At 41.0% G+C, this 20088-nt stretch overlaps 2 protein-coding genes across 5 annotated transcripts in view; one reads left to right on the top strand and one right to left on the bottom strand.

Moving 5' to 3' along the window:
* myripb (myosin VIIA and Rab interacting protein b) overlaps positions 1 to 15442 on the top strand; it is a 102535-nt gene extending 87093 nt beyond the window's left edge. For 3 of the 4 annotated variants that reach the window (XM_086151193.1, XM_086151194.1, XM_086151195.1), the window contains 12 exons: positions 2349 to 2446; positions 2742 to 2822; positions 3381 to 3539; positions 6438 to 6606; positions 6820 to 7343; positions 7871 to 8017; positions 8145 to 8900; positions 11177 to 11365; positions 11477 to 11638; positions 11749 to 11844; positions 12024 to 12084; positions 13040 to 15442. In XM_086151193.1, coding sequence (XP_086007319.1) covers positions 2349 to 2446; positions 2742 to 2822; positions 3381 to 3539; positions 6438 to 6606; positions 6820 to 7343; positions 7871 to 8017; positions 8145 to 8900; positions 11177 to 11365; positions 11477 to 11638; positions 11749 to 11844; positions 12024 to 12084; positions 13040 to 13083 — 2486 coding nt within the window. In that variant the 3' untranslated portion in view covers positions 13084 to 15442. The remainder of the gene's footprint in view (positions 1 to 2348; positions 2447 to 2741; positions 2823 to 3380; positions 3540 to 6437; positions 6607 to 6819; positions 7344 to 7870; positions 8018 to 8144; positions 8901 to 11176; positions 11366 to 11476; positions 11639 to 11748; positions 11845 to 12023; positions 12085 to 13039) is intronic. The other variant, XR_015106526.1, reaches the window with a different exon arrangement.
* Positions 15443 to 15917: 475 nt separating this feature from the next.
* prlh2 (prolactin releasing hormone 2) lies at positions 15918 to 17953 on the bottom strand. Its single transcript, XM_086151192.1, has 3 exons — positions 17922 to 17953; positions 16912 to 17083; positions 15918 to 16256 (listed from the first exon to the last, which is right to left on the bottom strand). Exons 2-3 carry the CDS (start codon positions 17060 to 17062, stop codon positions 16051 to 16053), a joined length of 357 nt encoding a protein of 118 aa, XP_086007318.1. The 5' UTR covers positions 17063 to 17083; positions 17922 to 17953; the 3' UTR covers positions 15918 to 16050.
* Between the last annotated feature and the right edge of the window lie 2135 nt (positions 17954 to 20088).

Raw genomic sequence — 20088 nt, 5'->3', positions numbered from 1 at the left:
AAATAAAAATGCACAGAAACCTGTGCTTTTTTACACCACTACTGCAAACGTAATATCAAGAATGCATTGATCAAGATCCCTGCAACCCTTCATAACGTATCAGTAATCAGCAAGCTAATCCAGCCAATAGAAACCTCTTTGAGAAGGGAGGACAAAGTGAGGAAAATTTGAAAAAATAACATGGTGCAGAAAATAACCTATCATTCAATTGAATTTTATGTTATAGGGACATTTCATCAAAATAGAATTAAGCAGAATAAAAGGTAGCTCTCGGCAGAAAATGATGAAAACGCTAACCTGCCATCTCTGAACTACCATGAGATATGGTTTCCCCGAGGGTACTGATAAATAGTACTGATAAATAGGTAGGACTAAGACCATTTGGAGGTTTATAAACCAACAAATGAGGGTTAAAATCAATTCTATAGACACAGGAGGCCAATACTGAGATTTTGGGGCAATGTGTTTTTTTTTTTTCCTGGTCCAAGTCAGCAGCTTGATTTTGTTGTAATTGGAAATGTTTTTTTTCCCCCCTTAAAAGAAAGGCTTTTACAGTGGTTAATTCTGCGTCCAAAAGAGACAGTAATGAGGTAATTTTTTTGTAATGTGTCATTTAAAACGATAGTTGCAATTCAACAGAGAGCTTGTGGGATCGCTAACAGGGGGTTTAGAAAGTTAGGATGCTGAGTCGAATGCTGCCGAGCCTGGTTCTGCCAGACCCGAGTCACCAAAGGGGGTTAGGAATGTCTCTCTCAATTCATTTCGGATATCTAGGGGATTTGGATAACAGTAGCAGGCCAAACAGTACTACTGGACTTAACTGGCTTAATCTAAACCAATCACAGTTGAGGCATGCCGCTGAATAACCAGTCACAATGACAGAATGTCTGTTGCAGCGCGGAGTCTAGAACCATGCCTCTTTCCTAAAATGCTGCTCTATGTGAATTCATAAAACGTTTCCACGTTTTTCTAGCATTTCCAAGGGCTGCCACGTAGATTATGTTTACCAAAAAAAAAAAAAAAGGCCTTGCGAGTGGAGGTATCTTTTTTTCTCACTAATTATTGGCTGATGCTCATTTCAAACCTGCCCTTTTTGACTCGGTCTTTGCGTGGTCATCAAAAATAATGAGTGAGGCCAAACTGAATGGAGGAGTGAAATGGAATCTAAGTTTATCAGATATTTGAGTTTTTCCAGCCGCGACAGGAATGGACAAAAATAAACTAATTGATGGTTAAGAGAATGAGATAAGGTCAAGCCATGGTATCAGATTTCAGTAATTTTGTTTTTAATGATAGTACATTGTCAGATGATCTAGCATTATTCTAATTTTAGGTTGCTGGGCTAGTAAGTATTATTATCTGCGATAGACTAGAGAAAATTCAGCCAGGAATTCACTAGTGAATTAAGAGAAAATCGTGCTTCCTGAGTCATGAAGAATGGTGAGCTCACAGCCAATATTTTTTTATTTGGCTGCTTTGTAACAAGGATTACATTTATATTGAGCAGCTTTCAAATACAGCACACTTGTTGTTCAGTATAAAATCAAATTTTGTTCTCTATGCCCAAAACTCCAAATAGTTTGCATCAGTGTTTTTTTAATTTTTTTATTTATTTAAAATGGTATCATCCCGAGCAAGGATGAACCACACATTCAAATTCACACTATTCTCTAGGCACAACATTTTACAAACCTGTATTATCAGGTGTAAACAATGATTTGTAAAATTAAGGTAATTCAGAAATCACTAAGAGACCCAAACAGCACGACCTCCTCCACCAAGAAGGAGCTTGGTGGGATTCAAGAAAACTCCGTGACAAGGTTGTACCAGAAGGAATGTTCCACCAAGATTATATATTTGGGCATAAATCTCACTGATCATTTTGTTTTGGAGCTGCAACCAAATCCAAGGTCACACTTATTAAGTCACGGATGAACGTTTGAATGAACATTTCAGCAACTCGTCTCTGTGAGGCTCACGGAATCAAAGCCGCAGAACATGAATTTAAAAGAAGATGACGCGTGCAGCGAGTGGTAAACCCATCTGCACTGATATTACATACGAGGGTTGCCTCACACTTAATAAAAACAAAAATTGCCAAAGTGGAGGAGGAGGATCAGTGAAGAAACCACAGTTTGCGCACCCGTAAGCCGTGAATATTTTCACGTGTTGAAATGGCACACACCATTATGGACGCTTGTTTTTTTCTGGTTTCATAAGGTCAAGAATAAATCTACTTCCTAGTGAGGTCCTAAGGATAAAGGTTGGATGTATTCAAGTCATTATGTTGTCATACAGGTGTAATAAATCAGGAACGCTCATGCGTGGCTTTGTGTGTGTAACATCAGGACACAGTATGGCCGAGACTCTCACAGTCGCACTGCGTGTCGCCGAGGAAGCCATAGAAGAGGCCATCGCCAAAGCAGAGGAGTTCAGCGACAGCTTGGTGAGACCGGGAACTCTGTGATTTTGCTCCTCTTCTTCTTTTTTTTCTTCCTCCATTCATGCCTTTCCATTTTCCCGCTGCTTTTCATTATCCGCTTTCTTACCCTGCTCTCGTTGTCATGGCCTCTTGCTTCTCCCTATGATGCCTCCCTCTTGGCCTTGGTATCAGCGGGATGCAGTCATGGTTTTTTGGCTAAGACGTTTCCTCGGCTCCTCTCTTGGTAATTCATAGACACTTTGAACTGAATATATATTGATGCGTGTGCGTGCGTATGTGTGTGTATGTGTGTGAGCAGGAGAAGCAGAATGAGGCCCGGTATCTGCGGGACCACAAAGAGGAGCTCATAGAGGAACTTGCCACAACAATTGTACAAAAAGTGGGTTGACTGTGTTTAATTCTCATGTGTTTCTCTTTATTCACCAAACATTGAAGCATTATATGTTGTTATTCTTGTATTTCAATTCTAAATGCACACTGTGAAATGGAAATATAGTCATTTGTTTCACAAGGACAGAAATTCTAACAGAATGCCATGATGTACGAAGACAGAGATAACATGAGTGCACGGAAATGTAAATTAAACAAGAAATGAAATGTAAATGATAGTTCCTTTCCCCTTTTGAAACTGACATTACTGAGCAATTTGAGGAAAGGCCATAAAGTCTTTGAAAATAATTAATGTGCATGCTAATTCATTAAAATTCACAAGACATTTGCTTTCATTTTAATCATCTCTTATAATTTTGGATGATTGCTTCTGTCTGTCTGTGTGAAGTTGTATCACAGTGATAATGGTTATTGTTTTTAGAATTACATAAAAAATATTTCGGGATTACAAGTGAATGAAAGACCGCAGCAGCGTTTTTATTTCTATTTTCCGTTCGGTATCGACGACTGTCAACGTTTCCGGCTTCACTCCACTTTCCTCCCTCAGATCATCCAGAGGAGGAAGCGCTCAGAGATGCAGACAGAGTACGACTTTGTCTGGCCTCAGCCTCAGTCGTTGAATCAGCCCAGTCCACTGCCCTCCCCCTCACAGGCTCAGGCTTCTTCAGGACCACAGGACCCCCTCAAGAGCTCCTACTCCCTGTGGGTCAGTCTGACACCCAAAGCTAAATATATAAAAGTTGTGATTTAAACAGCGTGGGTGGGATTTATTGCACAGTTGAAGTGAAAAGCCTCTTTTGTTTCATGGGTGCAAAGAGGGACTTCAATGTAAGTTTCATCCCCAAAGCCTTTCGGCATCTATTTCTTCTTTGTTTTCAGACTGTCAACACATAACAAGGTTGTGGATGAAAAACTGCTGACTACAAGGATTTGCTCCTCAACTGTGCGGTTCAGTTTTTCCACAACTCGTACATTCCTCACTTCATTTCACAACATAATATAATAGCACTTTTGGTGTACTGTATTTTGTTTCCTTGCCATTCTGGATTACACAGGAATGTGCTGTGTGGTCAGACACTGCTCCTTTTTTGCTCAGCGTACTTTGCCCTGTGCTCTTGTTGCTCTTGAAGTGAAAGCCAGAGGTCAAGAGGCTGAATCACATTTTTTTTTCCTATTTAATCCTCAAATTATTCCATGAAAATCAATATTCTCCAAAGCTCACCATGATCTGTATTTTGATGCCATTCCAAGTGAAGTGCACATAATGTCTCCATCTTCATTATTAAAATTAGATTGAAGGTATTATTGGGAACTCTGAGGAGAGTTGCTGATTGAGTTTTTATCACATTACAAAAAATAGTTCACCTCCACACCGACTAGTAGATTGGACACACTGGCCCAAGTCTGGGATGTGCAGATTTCAGAATGTGCCCAATCTGCATCCAACTCCCTTGCAAATGTATAGACATTCATTCATTCAATCATTCATTATTGAAAACAATCATCCTGCAGTCAGGGAGCTTCTCCCAGCTGCCATTGGCGGACAGGTGTGGTTCACCTTGTACCAGCCAATCACAAGGCCGCATATACCAGTAGAGACATGCAGCTATTCACTCTCTCATTCACATGTCCAGGCAGTTCAGGGTCTCCAATGAACCTACTTAATGCAGTGACCTTACTGTGGGAGAAGAACCCGCAGGAAACCCACACTCACATGGGGAACATGGAGATCTCACACCCAACATAACACCCCACATAACATTTAATATTGTTAGACCGTGAAAACTTTGACACTTCTGATTGTTTGTCGTTTCGGCATCATACATATAAACTCAAAGTTATAGGAACATAAAACGTGGCAGTTTGGTTGCCAGTACCATGAATGTGGACGGCGACCTCATTGCTACCCTTGACTTTGATCGTGGTCCATTTTTCAATCTGAATAATAACAAATAGCTGGTATCTGGGAACATAATCCCCACGTGTCTCTGAAAGCATATTTAAATGTCCGCTAACCTCTACAGACTAGTAACTCTTTTATCACTGTTTTGAATATTCTGGAGCACAAAGTAGACTGAATGGCATCTTTCCAACGTTTTTAACAAGTACAACCAGTCAAACAGATATGTTACTCTTGACACATACATATACAGTACAGACATCAGTCCCACATTCTGATAAAGCAGCAACATGCAAACACTTGGCAGCGGTTCACAGCTGGGGCTTATGGAGATTTGTCATCGTCCTGTGTGCGAGCGTGGCATCAAAGCTGTGTTCCCCAGGCCTCCGCACTATGTTTCCTGCTGCTTCACTCAGCTGAGATCAAAGTGCTGTGAAATACACCAGGAAGTCCTCAACCGCTCAGCCCGGAACAGGACGGGCAGTGTTTACTAGCTCTCACCAAACACACTCAATTAGACACAATGCAATCACACGTAAACATTCGCAATATGGGCCGCTGGAACACTGATCTCCATTGGGAGCTCAGTATCTATGAGCCTGCTTTCCAAAGCAAATGATAAACCCTTGAAGAAGTAATTCAAACAATGATTACAGTAAGCCATAAATTCAACAAAAAAAAAATTGGCAACAGAAAAAATATTTGTTTTTTTAAAGCATCTTCCCACATCGATAGGCTACACTAATAGTTCCCCAAACTTTGTAGGTCCCAGACCCCAAACCAATAACCTGTGAGAAATATACAGAAACATTAACCTTGCCCATGTCTTTTGTAACTTTCATTTTGGAAAATGTAAACTTTCTGAACGTTTTGCCCGTTTCAGATGAAACCCTTCCAAATTGTCAGGCCGTTTTCTTATTGATTCTCGCATCATTTCTATAAGATCTGCACATTTTCACATCATTTTTTTTATTGAAATACCAAGTGAATTTGATGAAAATTTGAGAAAAACAGCCAAAATATTAGTTTAACCTTCGTCTTGTGTTAAGGTCGCCCCCGACCGGTTTTGTAATGTCTAACACAGGGGCATCTCTAAAACTAACACAGGAAGGAGATTATATTAAAAAAATAGAAATATACAGTGTAGCGTGTGTGTGTGTGTGTGTGTGTGGGGGGGGGGGGGTCTTTTTGGTAACAACAATAATATTGATAATGCGTTACTCCATTATGGCCAAAATAGATAATTTCTAGTCATTATTTTCAGTTTTTGATAATCCTCTCGAGAGAAGTAAACGTCTCGTAACCTCAAGGGCATTCTGAGACCCACTTTTTGGAACAAATACTGTGGGTTCTCTTCTGGCACAGGTGACAGAGAAGCAGGGAATCACGCAAAGTTGAACAAAGCCATAAAATGAGCTGTCCTGGAGTATAACCATAAGAGCTGCCTCTGGTCATAAGTGCATGCAATAGTTATGAATTAAGAAATATTTTCTATTTATCTGTCAGAAAAAGCCACTCCTTGCTCAGTCTGATAATTTAGTTGTTTTCTAGCACCACCTGCTGAGGAAAATGTTACATGGAGCAGTGCTAAATGCACTCCAATGAACATTTTCTTTCATACCTTTTTTATTTGTTCTATTTTGTGTATGTGTGTGTGTGTGTGTGTGTGTGTGTGTGTGTGCGCGTGTGCCTGCATGCCTACAGCGATCAAGGTCAGCCTTCTCCCTCACAAGTGACGACTCCCCTGAGAAAGGTCCGGCTGACGTGGGCGCCGAGGCTGGCGAGGGATTCCAGGAGTACGCCTCTCTGAAGAGGGACGCCAAGGCGACATCTCTGCCCAGCTGGAAGAGTGTGGATCGCCTGGACAACTCCAGTAACTATCACCAAATGCTAATTTGCATGCTTGTTTGGATCTTAGTTTATGCATAAATCAATAAACAGTTTTCATTTGTAGCTTGATGTGTGAACTTTGCCCTTTAAATATACACACCTTTATGTATATTGCATGTATATATTTCCTCTGCAGGCAAACATTTTTGACAAAAGCCTTGTATTATGACCTTTACCTCCTGTCGACATCATCTAGGTGCTTCTTCGGTCCTCCAGAGCCCCGACGGCAACTGGATCGCTCTGCATAGCTCCCAGCTGTCTCGGCCGAGCTTGCTGACCAAGAGGAAGAGCCTGGTGTTCAGCGTGCTGGAGAAGGAGTCCGGCGTTGTCTCCGCCTACGACGAGATGGGAACTGACTCTGAGCAAGACGACGAGGGCGGCTGGGGCGCAGCGCTGCGACAGTTCAGACGCAAACTCTCCGACGAGACTTACTACACGGACTCGCAGCACGACCCGGAGTGGACGTACACTCAGCACGTCCCTGTCACCTCCCCATCCTCTGGCCAGTACACAAACACAGAGACTCTCAATTCAGACTCTGATCCGTCCTCGGCGCACTCAGTTTGTCCCCGCAAACCTCACAACCTGTTGAGAAAGAAAGGTCCATCAGACACACACCTGCACCCTCATCACCAGCCTCTCTACCACCAACATCTTCACCAGAACGTCTCTTCATATCCACACGTCTCGGACGTGCTCGATGTGAACTTTAACCCCAAGGTGATCTTCAAAACATAGGAATATTTCAAAAGTTGTTTGAGTGAGTGAGTGAGTGAGTGAGTGAGTGAGTGAGTGAGTGAGTGAGTGAGTGAGTGAGTGAGTGAGTGAGTGAGTGAGTGAGTGAGTGAGTGAAAATGTATTATCTATCAGCATATACATGACATGGCAGTTCCTGTTTATATAGCTACATAAGAATGTAAAGTTTAATGAGTTAAATGAATAATAAATCAATGTATAAGAATGGCTGTGATTTAGCCTGTAGAAGTGGATCATGTTAAGTTGTTTAGGTGTAGTACTACTAAACCTTAGGATTGAAAAGAAGATATTTAACATACCATTTTTGTTGGTTTATGAATTTATTAAACTATTAATATGAGTCATTAAAGTTTGTTAAACACTTCTTTTTATAATTAAGAATAGATAAGTATAATAATGATTAATGCATTTTCCCCAGTGATCTGCTGAAGTATCCAGAAGCAGGAATACACCATAAGTGTGTTTAATGTTCTGTCCACCGTCTTAAATAGGTGATGGGCGACAGCAGCGAGGCAGAGGAAAGGCAGAGCGACCCGATTAAAAGATCACGGCGGCGAAGGAGAAGCAAGAGAGAGTCATCAACAGAGAGCAGGCCTGGTGGCCAGAGCCATTCACAGTCCATCCATCCTCTCATACAGGTAACAACACATTTAGATTTGACCCAAACCTCCCACGGCTTCCGTGAAAATTTTGCATTTTGTGGTTTAACACACTAAATAATCATGTTGAGAGCATTTATTTTTCCTGTGTCTCTTTCTACTCAAGGAGAGCAGTGGTTTTCTCCTCAATGACCTGCTGCAGAGAGGCTTGAGCGAGGAGAAGACCATGTCTGACTCGGCGCCAGTGGCCATGGCTACACCAGATTCCTTCACATCGGATGCCATCACACCTGAGCCGGAAGATTTGGACACCATCGCCCCAAATTCTGTGTCCCCGAGCACCCCTCGGCCCAATTCTCCCCCTGAGCCGCAGCTCAGCAGCTCAGGGCCCGGGTCTGGCGTCGGGGAAGAAGAACTGCACTCTAGACTTAGCAAGCTCGTCAGTCACGCCATCAGCAAAGATGGCAACTCGCCTGCAGAGGAGGGGCCCGCAGACGAACAAACACAGAACGAGAGCGACCCGCAAGTAGAGAGTGCAAAACCAAAAGAAACAGGAAAGGAAATACAAAGGGCACGTGGCAGATTAAGAGACAGCGCTTGCAGTAAGGAAAAAGTGAAGAGGAGTGAGGCGGTTGAGCATGTTAATGGTCAAGAGGCAATAACAAGCGAGGGACTAATAAGGAGTCCAACAACGAGTGAAGAAGAAAAAATTCAGGACAGGAGAATAGAAATAGGAGTGGACTGTTTGGAGGAGATAGAGCAAAGGAGAGGCGACAGACAACAAAGTAATAGGCAAAGTAGGAGGAAGAACAAAAGAGATCTTGAAATGGAGGTGGGACAGCAGGGATGGATGAGCGGATCCAGCGAAAGCTCGCCTGTTGTTTCTCCTTCCTCCCAGGAGGGAGTGCTGTCTGACAACCAGGTGGGGAGCTGAGGTTTTGTTCGTCTGCCTTCAGACTAATCTCTTTTTCTTTCTTGAGTCACCTTTAGCAATTCTTCAACCACATCACCTTCCCCGCGAACCCATTTCAGGAGAATCACTTCTCTGCTCCTCATCCTGTGCTTTTTCTCTGTGCTTCACTTCTTCCTTTATTTGGCTGGCCTTTGCATTTCTTTGTGTGTGTGTGTATATGTGTGTCTGTGTGTGCGCGCGTGCACGTGTGTGCATGTGTGTGTCAGGTATAACCGGAGCAGCAGCAGACACTTCAGTTACTCTCCTCGCTCTTACAGCAGGTGAGATATCAGCCAGAAAGCGAAGGCATCCTGTGATATGTTTACACAGGACACCACACTGGAGGAAATACCACCTTAATTTAAACCCTGCATCACTTCACTACTAAGTTTTTGCAATGGCTGGTAAAGATCCCTATTTAGATATGGTGTTTGTGGTCAAAATTATTGAAAAATAATGGAAACCATTCTGATATGAATGTTCAGAACTGGGTGAAAGATGGCTAGTGCAGTTTCATCACACTTAATGCCATGGTTACAGTAATAACCCACATAGATGCACTTTATAAGCAAGATCCCTTCTTGTCCCGGTGCTGCATCTCAGGTATTTGGGATGATGTCACATCATGAGTAATCCACGACTCATAGTTTGTACAGTCTCTATTTCCGACTAATTTCAAACCCCTTTCAAACCACCGAGACTCATTAGTTTGACGTTAGCAGGACCTTAGCGCCTCATAGCTCCTCATTAGAGGGTTGCGCTCCAGACCCATAGTAGCTTGGGAAGATCATTAATTTGGCTTAAAAACACTGTGTTTCAATCCCAAACATATACTTGGTTTCATTATATCATCATCATTGATGATCTACTATTTTTTCATAAAACTCAACAGGAACCGATAAAACATAACAGGAACTGGTAGAAATATGAAATCAGACTAATCAAGGTTCATTTACATGTATAAGAATAAATCTTAGAAACTGCATAAAACTTGGTAGATGTCATTCTATTAAGGTCATGTTAATGGATCGTATATTGTTAGTTTGTTTTGTGAAGGATTAACTGATCTTTTCAAGTATTCAAATTAAGCATTTGTATTTTACCGCTATGTCCCAACTGCTCACACGAAACAGTCTTCAATGTTTCATTTGCATGGCGACGGTCCAGTTATTTGGAGGCTGGAATGGGGTTCAAATCTCACCCGACAAGCATCCCTTTCCTTCTCAAGCAAGCGAGTCGTATTGATTTGCTCTGAGCGTGCGTCTACACATCTGCCTCCTATTGATGTCACCCAACAGTCCTTTTCAAAAGGAGATAAGAGATTCTTTCGTCACATCTTTCACCATTTGGGTTTTTTGTTTGTTTTTTACTTTGACTAACGTGCTCTCTTTATGACTTTCACACTGTCTGGCTGAGAACGATCAATGCATCTACTCATCAAAGCTCCAGCCGGTACTTAATTCATTATTGAAAACATGTTCATCTTTCTTCACTGAGATTGAATCGCTGCTGATCAACAGCAGGCAGCTTTCTATGCCTTGTTTGTTCCCCACTGGATTATTAGTGACAGACATCCCGGATGTTGCAAATGGTATTGTAGCAGGAGAACAACCTAAATCCGGGTCAACCAACAACTCAAATCCATCCTCCAACTCCACTCTTAATGTTTAATAGTTTAAAGTAGCATATTAAGTCTCTCTTTGTGATGTTTTGGACAAAAAAATGATTTTCTAAAACAAAAAAAAAAATCCAGAGCCCTGGGACCACCTCCTTTAAGACGGACAAAATAATTCCTGATTCCTCAAATTTGCACCCGGCAGTCATGTGTATGAGAAAAAGTGCCGTGTCGTTGAATATCTGTTTGTAGGTAAAAGGTCTGGCTTGTTGGAACAAATTCTCCTGCTGCTATAAATAGAATCTCTGGAGGCCTAACCACAGTTTGTTAACTTGCTTGTTCTCATTTTAATGTTTTTTTTTTCCAGCCTAATGATATTCCACTGTTAATACGTCTTCATTATAACGCTGCCTCTAACTGTATAACCATTGCTTCCCTAATTATAGTTTCCATTACGATGTCATGCCACCGTGCTTCATTAAACCCTTGTTTTTTGCATAATTGGATGAGTGCATATTTAAGAGCAGATATTTTATCACCTTCAACTTCTCTGTAATTTTTTTAAAATTTTATTCATAAAAAATTATGTAACAGACTGCTCTGCTCTTCATGTGTTCTTGGTATAAAGCAGAAGTACTCTGCAGCCTCCCTCTGCAGCATCACCACGGAGGTGCTGAAGGTTCTCAATGCCACGGAGGAGCTGATTGGCGAGGCAGGAGGAGAGAGCTACACTCAGTCCGAATCCATGAGCGCTTCGCCCATATCCAGCAGCTCAGAGACCCGCAGGCTGGACCAGAGGCTCACCAAGATGGAGGAGAGCGTAAGCGACGATTTGCAGCTCCGCAAGATGATTGCGATTCAATAGATTATTATATGTCTCTAAAAGGAACTTAAGTTTGTTGAATTTGCGGTTTCATGTTTCCCCCAACAGGTGTACCTGGCTGCTGGTGCCGTGTATGGCCTTGAGGGGGCACTGGGGGACTTGGAGCAGTGTGCCCGCAGCATCAGCAGCGGTACCACAGACACAGAGTTGGCTTTCTTGGAGGACCAGGTGGCCACTGCGGCTGCTCAGGTCCAGCAGTCTGAACTGCAGGTACCAGAACCGCCCTGCTTTCCAGTCAGACACCAAGCATTGAACCTTTTATTTATTACCGAACGCTTCCTCTTTGGTTTGTTAAAATGACATCTGTTAATCCTTTCAAGATATCGAACATTGAGGCAAGGATATCCGCTCTGAAAACAGCTGGGCTGAACGTGACCGTCTGTAATCATTTCTCCAAGTACAAGCCAAAGGCAAAGGTATATCACAGATCCTTACGCTGTACTGTCATTTCCAATCCTACAGTACATCAGAATGCACGATTCTGACATTCTGACACGATCTTTGACAACAACATCATGCGACTGAAAAATATCCCATCTGCTCATCACAATTTGGGTATTACCTGACACATGATTTACTGATGTTCTCGTTACAGCCTCAAACCCTCGATTCTTCACGCCATCAGAGGAGGAAGCTGCCAGCCCCTCCGCTGAAAGGTACCAGATGAGGCGATCGATTTGGATAGATCTTAGTGATTTGAAAAGGTTTCTGTTTAACCAAAGTACCGAAGTAACAGACTGAAAAGTACAATGAAATACTGAGCCCTTTCTATCAGCAGGATGTCACTCTAAACATTTCTATCTCAACTGCTCAACATCCTAGCACCTGCATTGATTGATATCCGTTAATAGGGAAAACCGTACTGCGGCGTTCAGTTGGCAGAGGTTGGCATTGCCCTACCCAAATGTCACTACTTATTGCACAGAAAAGAAGTGAATATTAATGTACAGTTTTATTTTTCTCATTTACTGCCATTACCGGACCAACCCTGGCACATAGTGTCTGTGAACAAGAGAGAGAAAACGCGAAGCCGGGCAGAGACAAAGGTGCTAAGATGGATAGAAAGAAGCCTCGTCATTCACCTTTAGCCAATGCCTTACATTTTCCGCTTTGTCCAAAAAAGAAGAGATTGGTTTCTGAATGGGCCTCAAAGTGAATGCATCTGTTGGAAAGAGACTAAGTGACTGAAAAGGTCCATTAGATGTTAACTAAAACTAGATGAAAACATGCATTACAAGAGGATAAGGCTGTTTTATCAACCATCAAGATGCATCTGTTCCTTTTCATGTCAGTGAATGGTCTTTTTTCTGTTTCGGCTTTTGTGCCCCCCCTCCCCTTTTCCCCCTTTTCCCTTCACTAACATGGACACAATAGCTCTGATTCAGGATTACTTTTCAGCACTTCAAAAAGTGAGACAATAGGTGCAAAATTTATGGCCAAGATATGTAATAATATCATTGATTCCAGCTTAGTCTGTCCTCTTATCAATCCGTCATATAATCTAAATGTGGGGCTCGGAAGCTCATCTTCCAATTTGAAAAATGAAAAAAACGAAAAACACTGCTTTATCCGTAATGCATTTTGTCACTGTCACCCTTTTCTGCATTTCAGATCAGTCGGAGCCAGAGCAACAAGTGAAGATGTTTCGACCGTAGTGACTGTTGGCAGCACAGCAAGTCCTTCAGGGCCACGTCAGAACCCCCACCCCTCACCCCCCTCACGGCCCCGGGGGGACAGGGGGGGGCCCGTCTCATCCAGTGCCTTGACCCAGTGTCCGCCTCAAACTCCAGAACCAGGCAGGAGCAAACACCCGCCCTGTGTGACCCACAAAGCAGCACTAAGTACGGCACCATGTGAAGTCTCACAAATGCCTCCCTCTCTCTCTCTCCTCTCTTTGCCATCAGACATGACCTGCTCTTTCCCCCTCCCTTTTCAACTCTCTCCACATGCATCTGCTCCCGGAGCCGCACGTATTAAATCAAGGAAGAATGACTGGACAGTCTGTGTCTCTGCCTTAAAATCTGCGAACATTTCTCACACGCCGACTGAAAAATAGTCTGTGTACAGTTCAAAAAAAAAAAAAAAAAGCCTGTCACTTCCTTTTCTAACTGTTTGCAAGATTATGGTGATTTTGTGTACTGAATAATGAAAATGTCAATGTGAAGACCTTCTGTGATTCCTTGTCTCAGTCAGACACTAAGTTTTATACTTCAAACTCCTCTCAGCGAATGAACCAACATGAGAAACGTATCATTATTGTAATTTTGTCACACCTAAAGCCATGAGATGGCAATACCCCTCCATGGAGGGGATGACTGTATATTTGACATTTTTGAACATTTCAAAATTCACGGACAAACTAGCAGAAAAGTTGAGATGTGCCGTGGCCAAAGGTAGACGTCTAAGACTGTAGACCCAGCACACAATAGAGTACTTATCTAGTAGAGAAAATGCTGTCTTAAAGCAAAAGTTTGCTAAACAACAAGTTTTGAGATCATGAATCAATGATGTATTATTTTGTTTTAATGTTACATATCAGGATAGCCATTTGCATTTTATCTCCAGCTCCTCACCTGCTGCAGCTCAGTATTTCATTCATCATCCCTTGATATGTTTCTATTACAGGTCAAATTACATTTATGTAAATCTCCTAACCAAATCCTCTAAGCAAGCGCTACATAAACTCAAATGTTTGCTCATCTGGTATTATCTAGTCATCTCTTTGCTAATGTAGTTACCTTGTGTCACCATGCCAATATTGATAACACAAATTGTGAACAGGGCAGAACTTCTTATATAACTTTCGGAAAGCGGGTAAATAAGAGCCACACATTCTCAATATATAAAGAAACTGAATCCTGTTATATAAATATCTTAAACCATACATTGGAGCCCTAACATGACAGCTGCGGAATACAGATAAATCAACCAAAATGTAGAAGAAATTGTAATATTGGACCGAAAGAGCCTGAAAAAAAACCTTGTTAGAGCTTAGATTCAGGTTTGTCCTGAAGCTTTATGATTAAAAGAAGAATGAGCCATCCCTTTATGCAGCAATTGCCAAACCGATCTTGTTTCTCTCCTCTTCCTCTTCCTCTTCTCTCACTTTCTCTGTTACTTTGAAACTCGGTGGCCTTTTATTTAAGTAAAATGTATATTTTACCTTTTTGCTGGTCATGTCGGAATCTTTATTTTTCATTCAGAAAAATCTTGTAAAGTTTTACATAATGGAGAAAAAAAATATCGAGATGAATAACAGATTCCATGAAATCATGATTTTGTTACAATTTATTTTTATACTGAACATTTTTATGCAATATCACTGAAAGATGTACTATTGCAAATTATAGGCTTTATGTTCTCCTTAAAGGAGCCCTTCTCAGTCAGTCCTCTCAATCATGCACTCTCATGTGTCATGAATCCAGGTGCTTTCCTTGTATCCCTGTACCTGCCATTTGATATTCTGCCTGAAAAGAAGATGGTAAATGTTACAGACACACGAGTGACAACGTGCAGTTTTTTGAGCAGCTAATGAGGCCCGTGCATTGTATTTATTAAACACTGGATTTGAGAGAACTGCCTTCCCTTTATGGATCATCTGCTTATGTCAGTCACCGCTTACATCAGCAAGCATATAAAGAGAGGGCTTCGGCTTAAGAAAAGGGTTTGCATTTCCGCCCGGATGTCTGGGACAAAAAACAGGTGACGATATTCTCCATGAATGCTGTTCTTCTTTAATTAGTGACCCTTTCATCACAACCTTCTGCATCTGTGGTTTTGCACATTAATCCTGTACCTTTGTCAATCTTGAGGTGTTGATATATAAAAAGCATGTTTCAAGTTTTACTGAGTTATTGTACAAATGACCAGGATAAGCACAGCTACAAGGGTCCAATCATCAGTGTCCTGTATTTTTATATGTCAAAAAATATATACATCTCACATCTGAATTTGTAAATATATATAAGTGTGAGAAGATGGATATGTTATAAAATAATTGTGAGTATTGCCCAATCATAGTCGACGAATCTTTCAGTGTTGTGTGCAAGAGATTGTGATACTCGTACTGACTTTTAAGGCTGGATTCAAACAGGAAATAGACCTATTTTTCCCGCCAACAAACCGACAGTGATAAAAAGTGTTCACAGAAAAAACATAATTCCCTGTTTAAATCCAGTATGAATGACTAAGCTGGGGTCCACTGTGCTGCGTCACAGGCCAGTCTTTCAGTTTTGTTTGCAATTGTGCATTGCGATCCATATGACATGTTGGGGAAAATATTACAGAGCAAAAAATATAGATTCTCTATGTACCACAGTACAGCGAGAGAGAAATATGTATTATGAAATTAATAAAATTTGCAAACTAAAAATAAGGTCTGCTTTGTTGTGGTGCGGAGGCTGGAATAAGTCAAGACATACGTTCGCATCCTTATTTTTTAATCAATATAAATAGAGGTTTAATATTTACAGGAAAATTTGGAGCGTAATTCACCAGAGTTCACATCCACCCATGCTTCATAACACACCCAGAGAGATGAGGCAGATGCAACTTCTATCTAGGTGAAAGATGAAGACACTCCGTTTCGTGTTCTTTTGGAATAGAGGCAGGAGAGGACGTTGTCAGGGCATCCAATCTCCGTCCTCCCCGTCCAAGGCTTTCTCGATTCTCCCCTTGTTTCTAAAATTGTTGAGGAGCAGCTCGAACATCCTGACGACTGGCTGCATCCCCCCGTCAACCAGAGTCTCCACACTGCTATGTCTCTTCCCAAAGCGCCCGATGGGTCTGACACCACGGCCCACGTACCAGAATGGGTCAATCTCTGGACCTGCATCCCAGACATTCCAGTAAGTTGCAGATTCATACAGTGCTGACAGATGTGCACAAAATGATCAGAGAACATATTATTCTCATTATAATAATGGTTTTGCAGTTCCAGACTAGGTTATTATTATTACTACTACTACTGCTATTTTACTACTATTGTCATAATTTTGTTATTATTATTATTATGACTACCACTACTACTCCACTGTTATTATTATTGTGAAGAGGAAGCTTACCAGAAGTTTGAATCAGTTTGAAAATTGTAAAATTAAGAGCAACAGTGGTTGCACTAATCTATTTATTTATTTATTTATTTTTCATTCACTACTTTCCCTGCTGATTTCCTGACAGAGAATTGAAGAGGATTGATTTTCTATTGTTATCAATAATAATAATTTCACCATTCACATTATGTTTGGTTTCTGTTGCGGTGCAGAAAAACCTAATTCTAATTATAAAATGAAGAATATAAATGAAAAACAGTGATGTACATTTTTCTAGATGATTCAAAAGTTTGAGTGTTGTCATTATTATTTTTTACATTTCAAAAATAAATCCCCATAGAAAAAAAAAATATATAAAACAGAACGGAAAATCTTCCCAAATTCTTCTTCTAACTTACCCTTACAGTCATAGTACAATATATGAGAACTTACTTCTGTTGTCGACGTTGTGGACGATGTGGAAGTCGTGCTCCACCGTGGTGCTGTGCGCCCTGCTAAGGCTGGAGGAGAGGAGGAGGAGCAGCACCAGAGCCGTCAGGACGCAGCGCCGGACCAGAGCCGCGCTCCCTCTGCCGAGCAGCATGCTTGGTGGTCGGTCAAGGCACTGCAAGCGCCGGCAGCGCGGAGACACTTTCAACAACATCATCCAAGAGAGGGGCTCCAAATGGATGCAATACGTGAATGAACGTTTAAACAAGGTGAGATCGTTATGTATTTACTGCTCAGACGGGGTGAGTCCAATATGGTGTTGTAATATTGAAATAAGGCTAAAAAATATTCGTATCTTTATTAAGTCCATAAAAAGTTGCATATATTGTGCAAAAATCGAGAGAAACTCTTCATGAAATCCACAATCATTAAATGTTACATGACAGTCAAAGTCAAACTCACTGTTATTGTCAATTTCTCCGCATGTATTAGACAGACAGAGTAATCGAGAATACCTTTCTCACTTTCTCACTTTTACATGAAACAAACCAATTATCTACGACTAATAATAATGAATAATGGATGTACCCCACTCTTGCCTCAAAGTCTTCCAAATATGATTTTTTTTTTTCTTAAGAGCAAAACTATGCAGTCTCTAGAGACAATTTCTCTGAATGGGGATGAAAACTTATGAATGGTAGACTGGCAATATCACGAATGGGAGTGCAATGATGAGGGAGAGTGAATGTGAATTAGTAAATGCAAAATACACATACGGAAAACGTGGCATAAATATTCAACCATGCCAATAACATTTACTAGAAAAAATAGGAAATGGATCCAGATTTTATGTTTTTGTGGTCGTTTTGCAGATTAGTTAGGCAACCTTATTAGCGCTCAATGCAGATGTACAGGCAGCTGTCACACAAAATTTGTCAAATGCCCTGAAATCACGATACTCTCTTCAACACGTTTCGGTAAAATTGTCATGTCAAAGTAAAAAGAAACCTTACCCTGAACTTTGGTAGTGGGCTGAGGTCAGCTGTGGAGGTCTGAGGTTGTTATTGCTGAGCAGGTGTGCAGGAGCTTATATATCTGAGCTTCTGGATGATGAATCAAGGACGTCAGTCACGCTCAGTGATCCCAGGCCACTGAATGCATCACCACTTCCCCCTCTTCCCACTCTTTGAAACCCCACCGTGGTTTTGGAGTTTTCCTGATGTCTCTCACGCAGCACAGCAGTCCATCAGGAAGTCAGTGACATGTGGACAACTTTAAATTAGTGAACATGGGGAGACCCAACACCTCAAGTAGGCCTGCCAGACTGTGACCTGGAGCAGTGGTGGGTGTTTTTGATCACCTTTCATCAATCAGTCTGATCACAGGGAACAAAGCAAGGCATAATTGGGGGAAAGAAAAAAATCTTTGTGCATTCTTAAACAGAATGACTTGTCTATTTCCATGTTATAACTACCAGAATGAAAATCCGATTCAAAAAGCTAGATTTTAAATCACAATTGGCGTACAGAAATGCTGCCTGATCATTTCAAAGTGAAAGAAGAATAGTAAAGCTTCCATTAGTTCCATAAATACTTAATACAATCACAACACCTTGTGTGCCAATTTTGAAATGATAAAACAGACAAGTGACAAGAATTTCTTCTCATTCCATTTTAAAAGTTATGTGCTCCAAGTAAATGTCATTTGTATATATATCCTTAAAAGTACAGGTAGTATGAATACTTCCCGGTGAGAAAATAAGAATTAATTTTCTGAGTTGGGCTCTTGCATGTTTTAACGGTTCTAAATTTACCATCTGATGTAAATCTGTTCTCATGCACATGTACGTGCACAGCTCAACCTTGGAGCAACACTGGTTTGCTGTCACCAGTTTGACCTGCCATTATTTCAGAACAGAATGAGATCAGATGGTGTTATACCTTCATAAGTCACAATACCGGCAGACTTTACCTGCAGTAAACAGATGATCGCTACCTGAGGACGTGTTATTACACCTCATTAACTGAGCAGTGACTGAAGATAGTAACGGCAAGTTTGAAATCGTCTCACAAGAAGCAGATTTGAAGAAGCTCTGTTGTCGCTACTAAGTTGCACAGTTCCATCTTTCCGTCACCACAGACCAGAAAATGGTCTTAGTTGTGTTATGTCGGTATAAATTACTGTATTAGAGAATAGTAAAAAGTGCAAATGCTCAGGCAAAGTGAGAAGTTGGTTATAGTTCTTGATAATCAGTCCTCACGTGATTTTAAAAAACAGTGAATAAACATGTTGAGGAATATATATATCACAGATATAAATATAAATATATAAAAAATATATATATAAAACAATGTCAATATCATTTATCAACTGTAATGTAACATTACCGATTGGGACATTATTTAAAGCTCATCACAGTGACTTTAACCATCTAAACCATCTGATTAATTTATAATCTAAATATAAGTTTGTGCGTACTGTAATATGACCCAATACAGATCCAAAATATATATACATATATATCCATAATTGTCTCAAAAATATGCAGGTTCACCAGTGTCCTCTTGTTCCCTTCCTTTATGTCACCTCGTGCATGCATCCAGCTCCTCCTCTTCACTCATCACAGTCCTATCAGCCCCTGATTGAATGGCTTCATCTCGCCGCTCTCAATAGTGTTTGTCTGAATGGAGGCAGTGGGTGAGTCACAGCATGAGCCAACCTGTTGGAATACCTGCTTAAATACTGTGACCTGTGAGCGATCGAGACAGTACATGCAAAAACCATATTAAATCCTTTTCTAAGGATTAAAGATAAAGATGGTCATAAAATATCTTGCACAGGCTCTGACGTTCAGCTTTTTGGGAAGGAATGAGGGATTTGGTATTGACTGAGAAATCCCAGCTGGCAGAATGACAAACGGCTTGACCCAGCTCCTCTCTCGGGTCTAAATCGGTTCCCTTCCCTGCTACAGTATATTTTGCTAATTGCCTCATAATTCATGTCCTATAGGTTTGTGTGTGCGTGTGCGTGTGTGTGTGTGTGTGTGTGTGTGTGTGTGTGTGTGTGTGTGTGCATATATCCATGTATATAGGAAGATAGATAGATAGATAGATAGATAGATAGATAGATAGATAGATAGATAGATAGATAGATAGTCTCATTTGTTTATCTTATAGAACG

Source organism: Fistularia commersonii, chromosome 8 (assembly GCF_037954325.1).
Source record: "Fistularia commersonii isolate RoL2024-O1a breed Wild chromosome 8, RoL_Fcom_v1.0, whole genome shotgun sequence".
Classification (NCBI taxonomy): Eukaryota; Metazoa; Chordata; class Actinopteri; order Syngnathiformes; family Fistulariidae; genus Fistularia; species Fistularia commersonii.
Note: the sequence above shows the minus strand (reverse complement) of the source record. Positions and strands in the feature narration are given on the sequence as shown.

Bases quoted from the DNA above. Each gene is read 5' to 3' on its own strand.
- prlh2 (XM_086151192.1), bottom strand. From the start codon at position 17,062: ATGCTGCTCGGCAGAGGGAGCGCGGCTCTGGTCCGGCGCTGCGTCCTG. The intron at 16,257-16,911 runs GTAAGTTCTCAT...TCTGGGATGCAG, and splicing joins CCACAACGTCGACAACAGAA to GTCCAGAGATTGACCCATTC.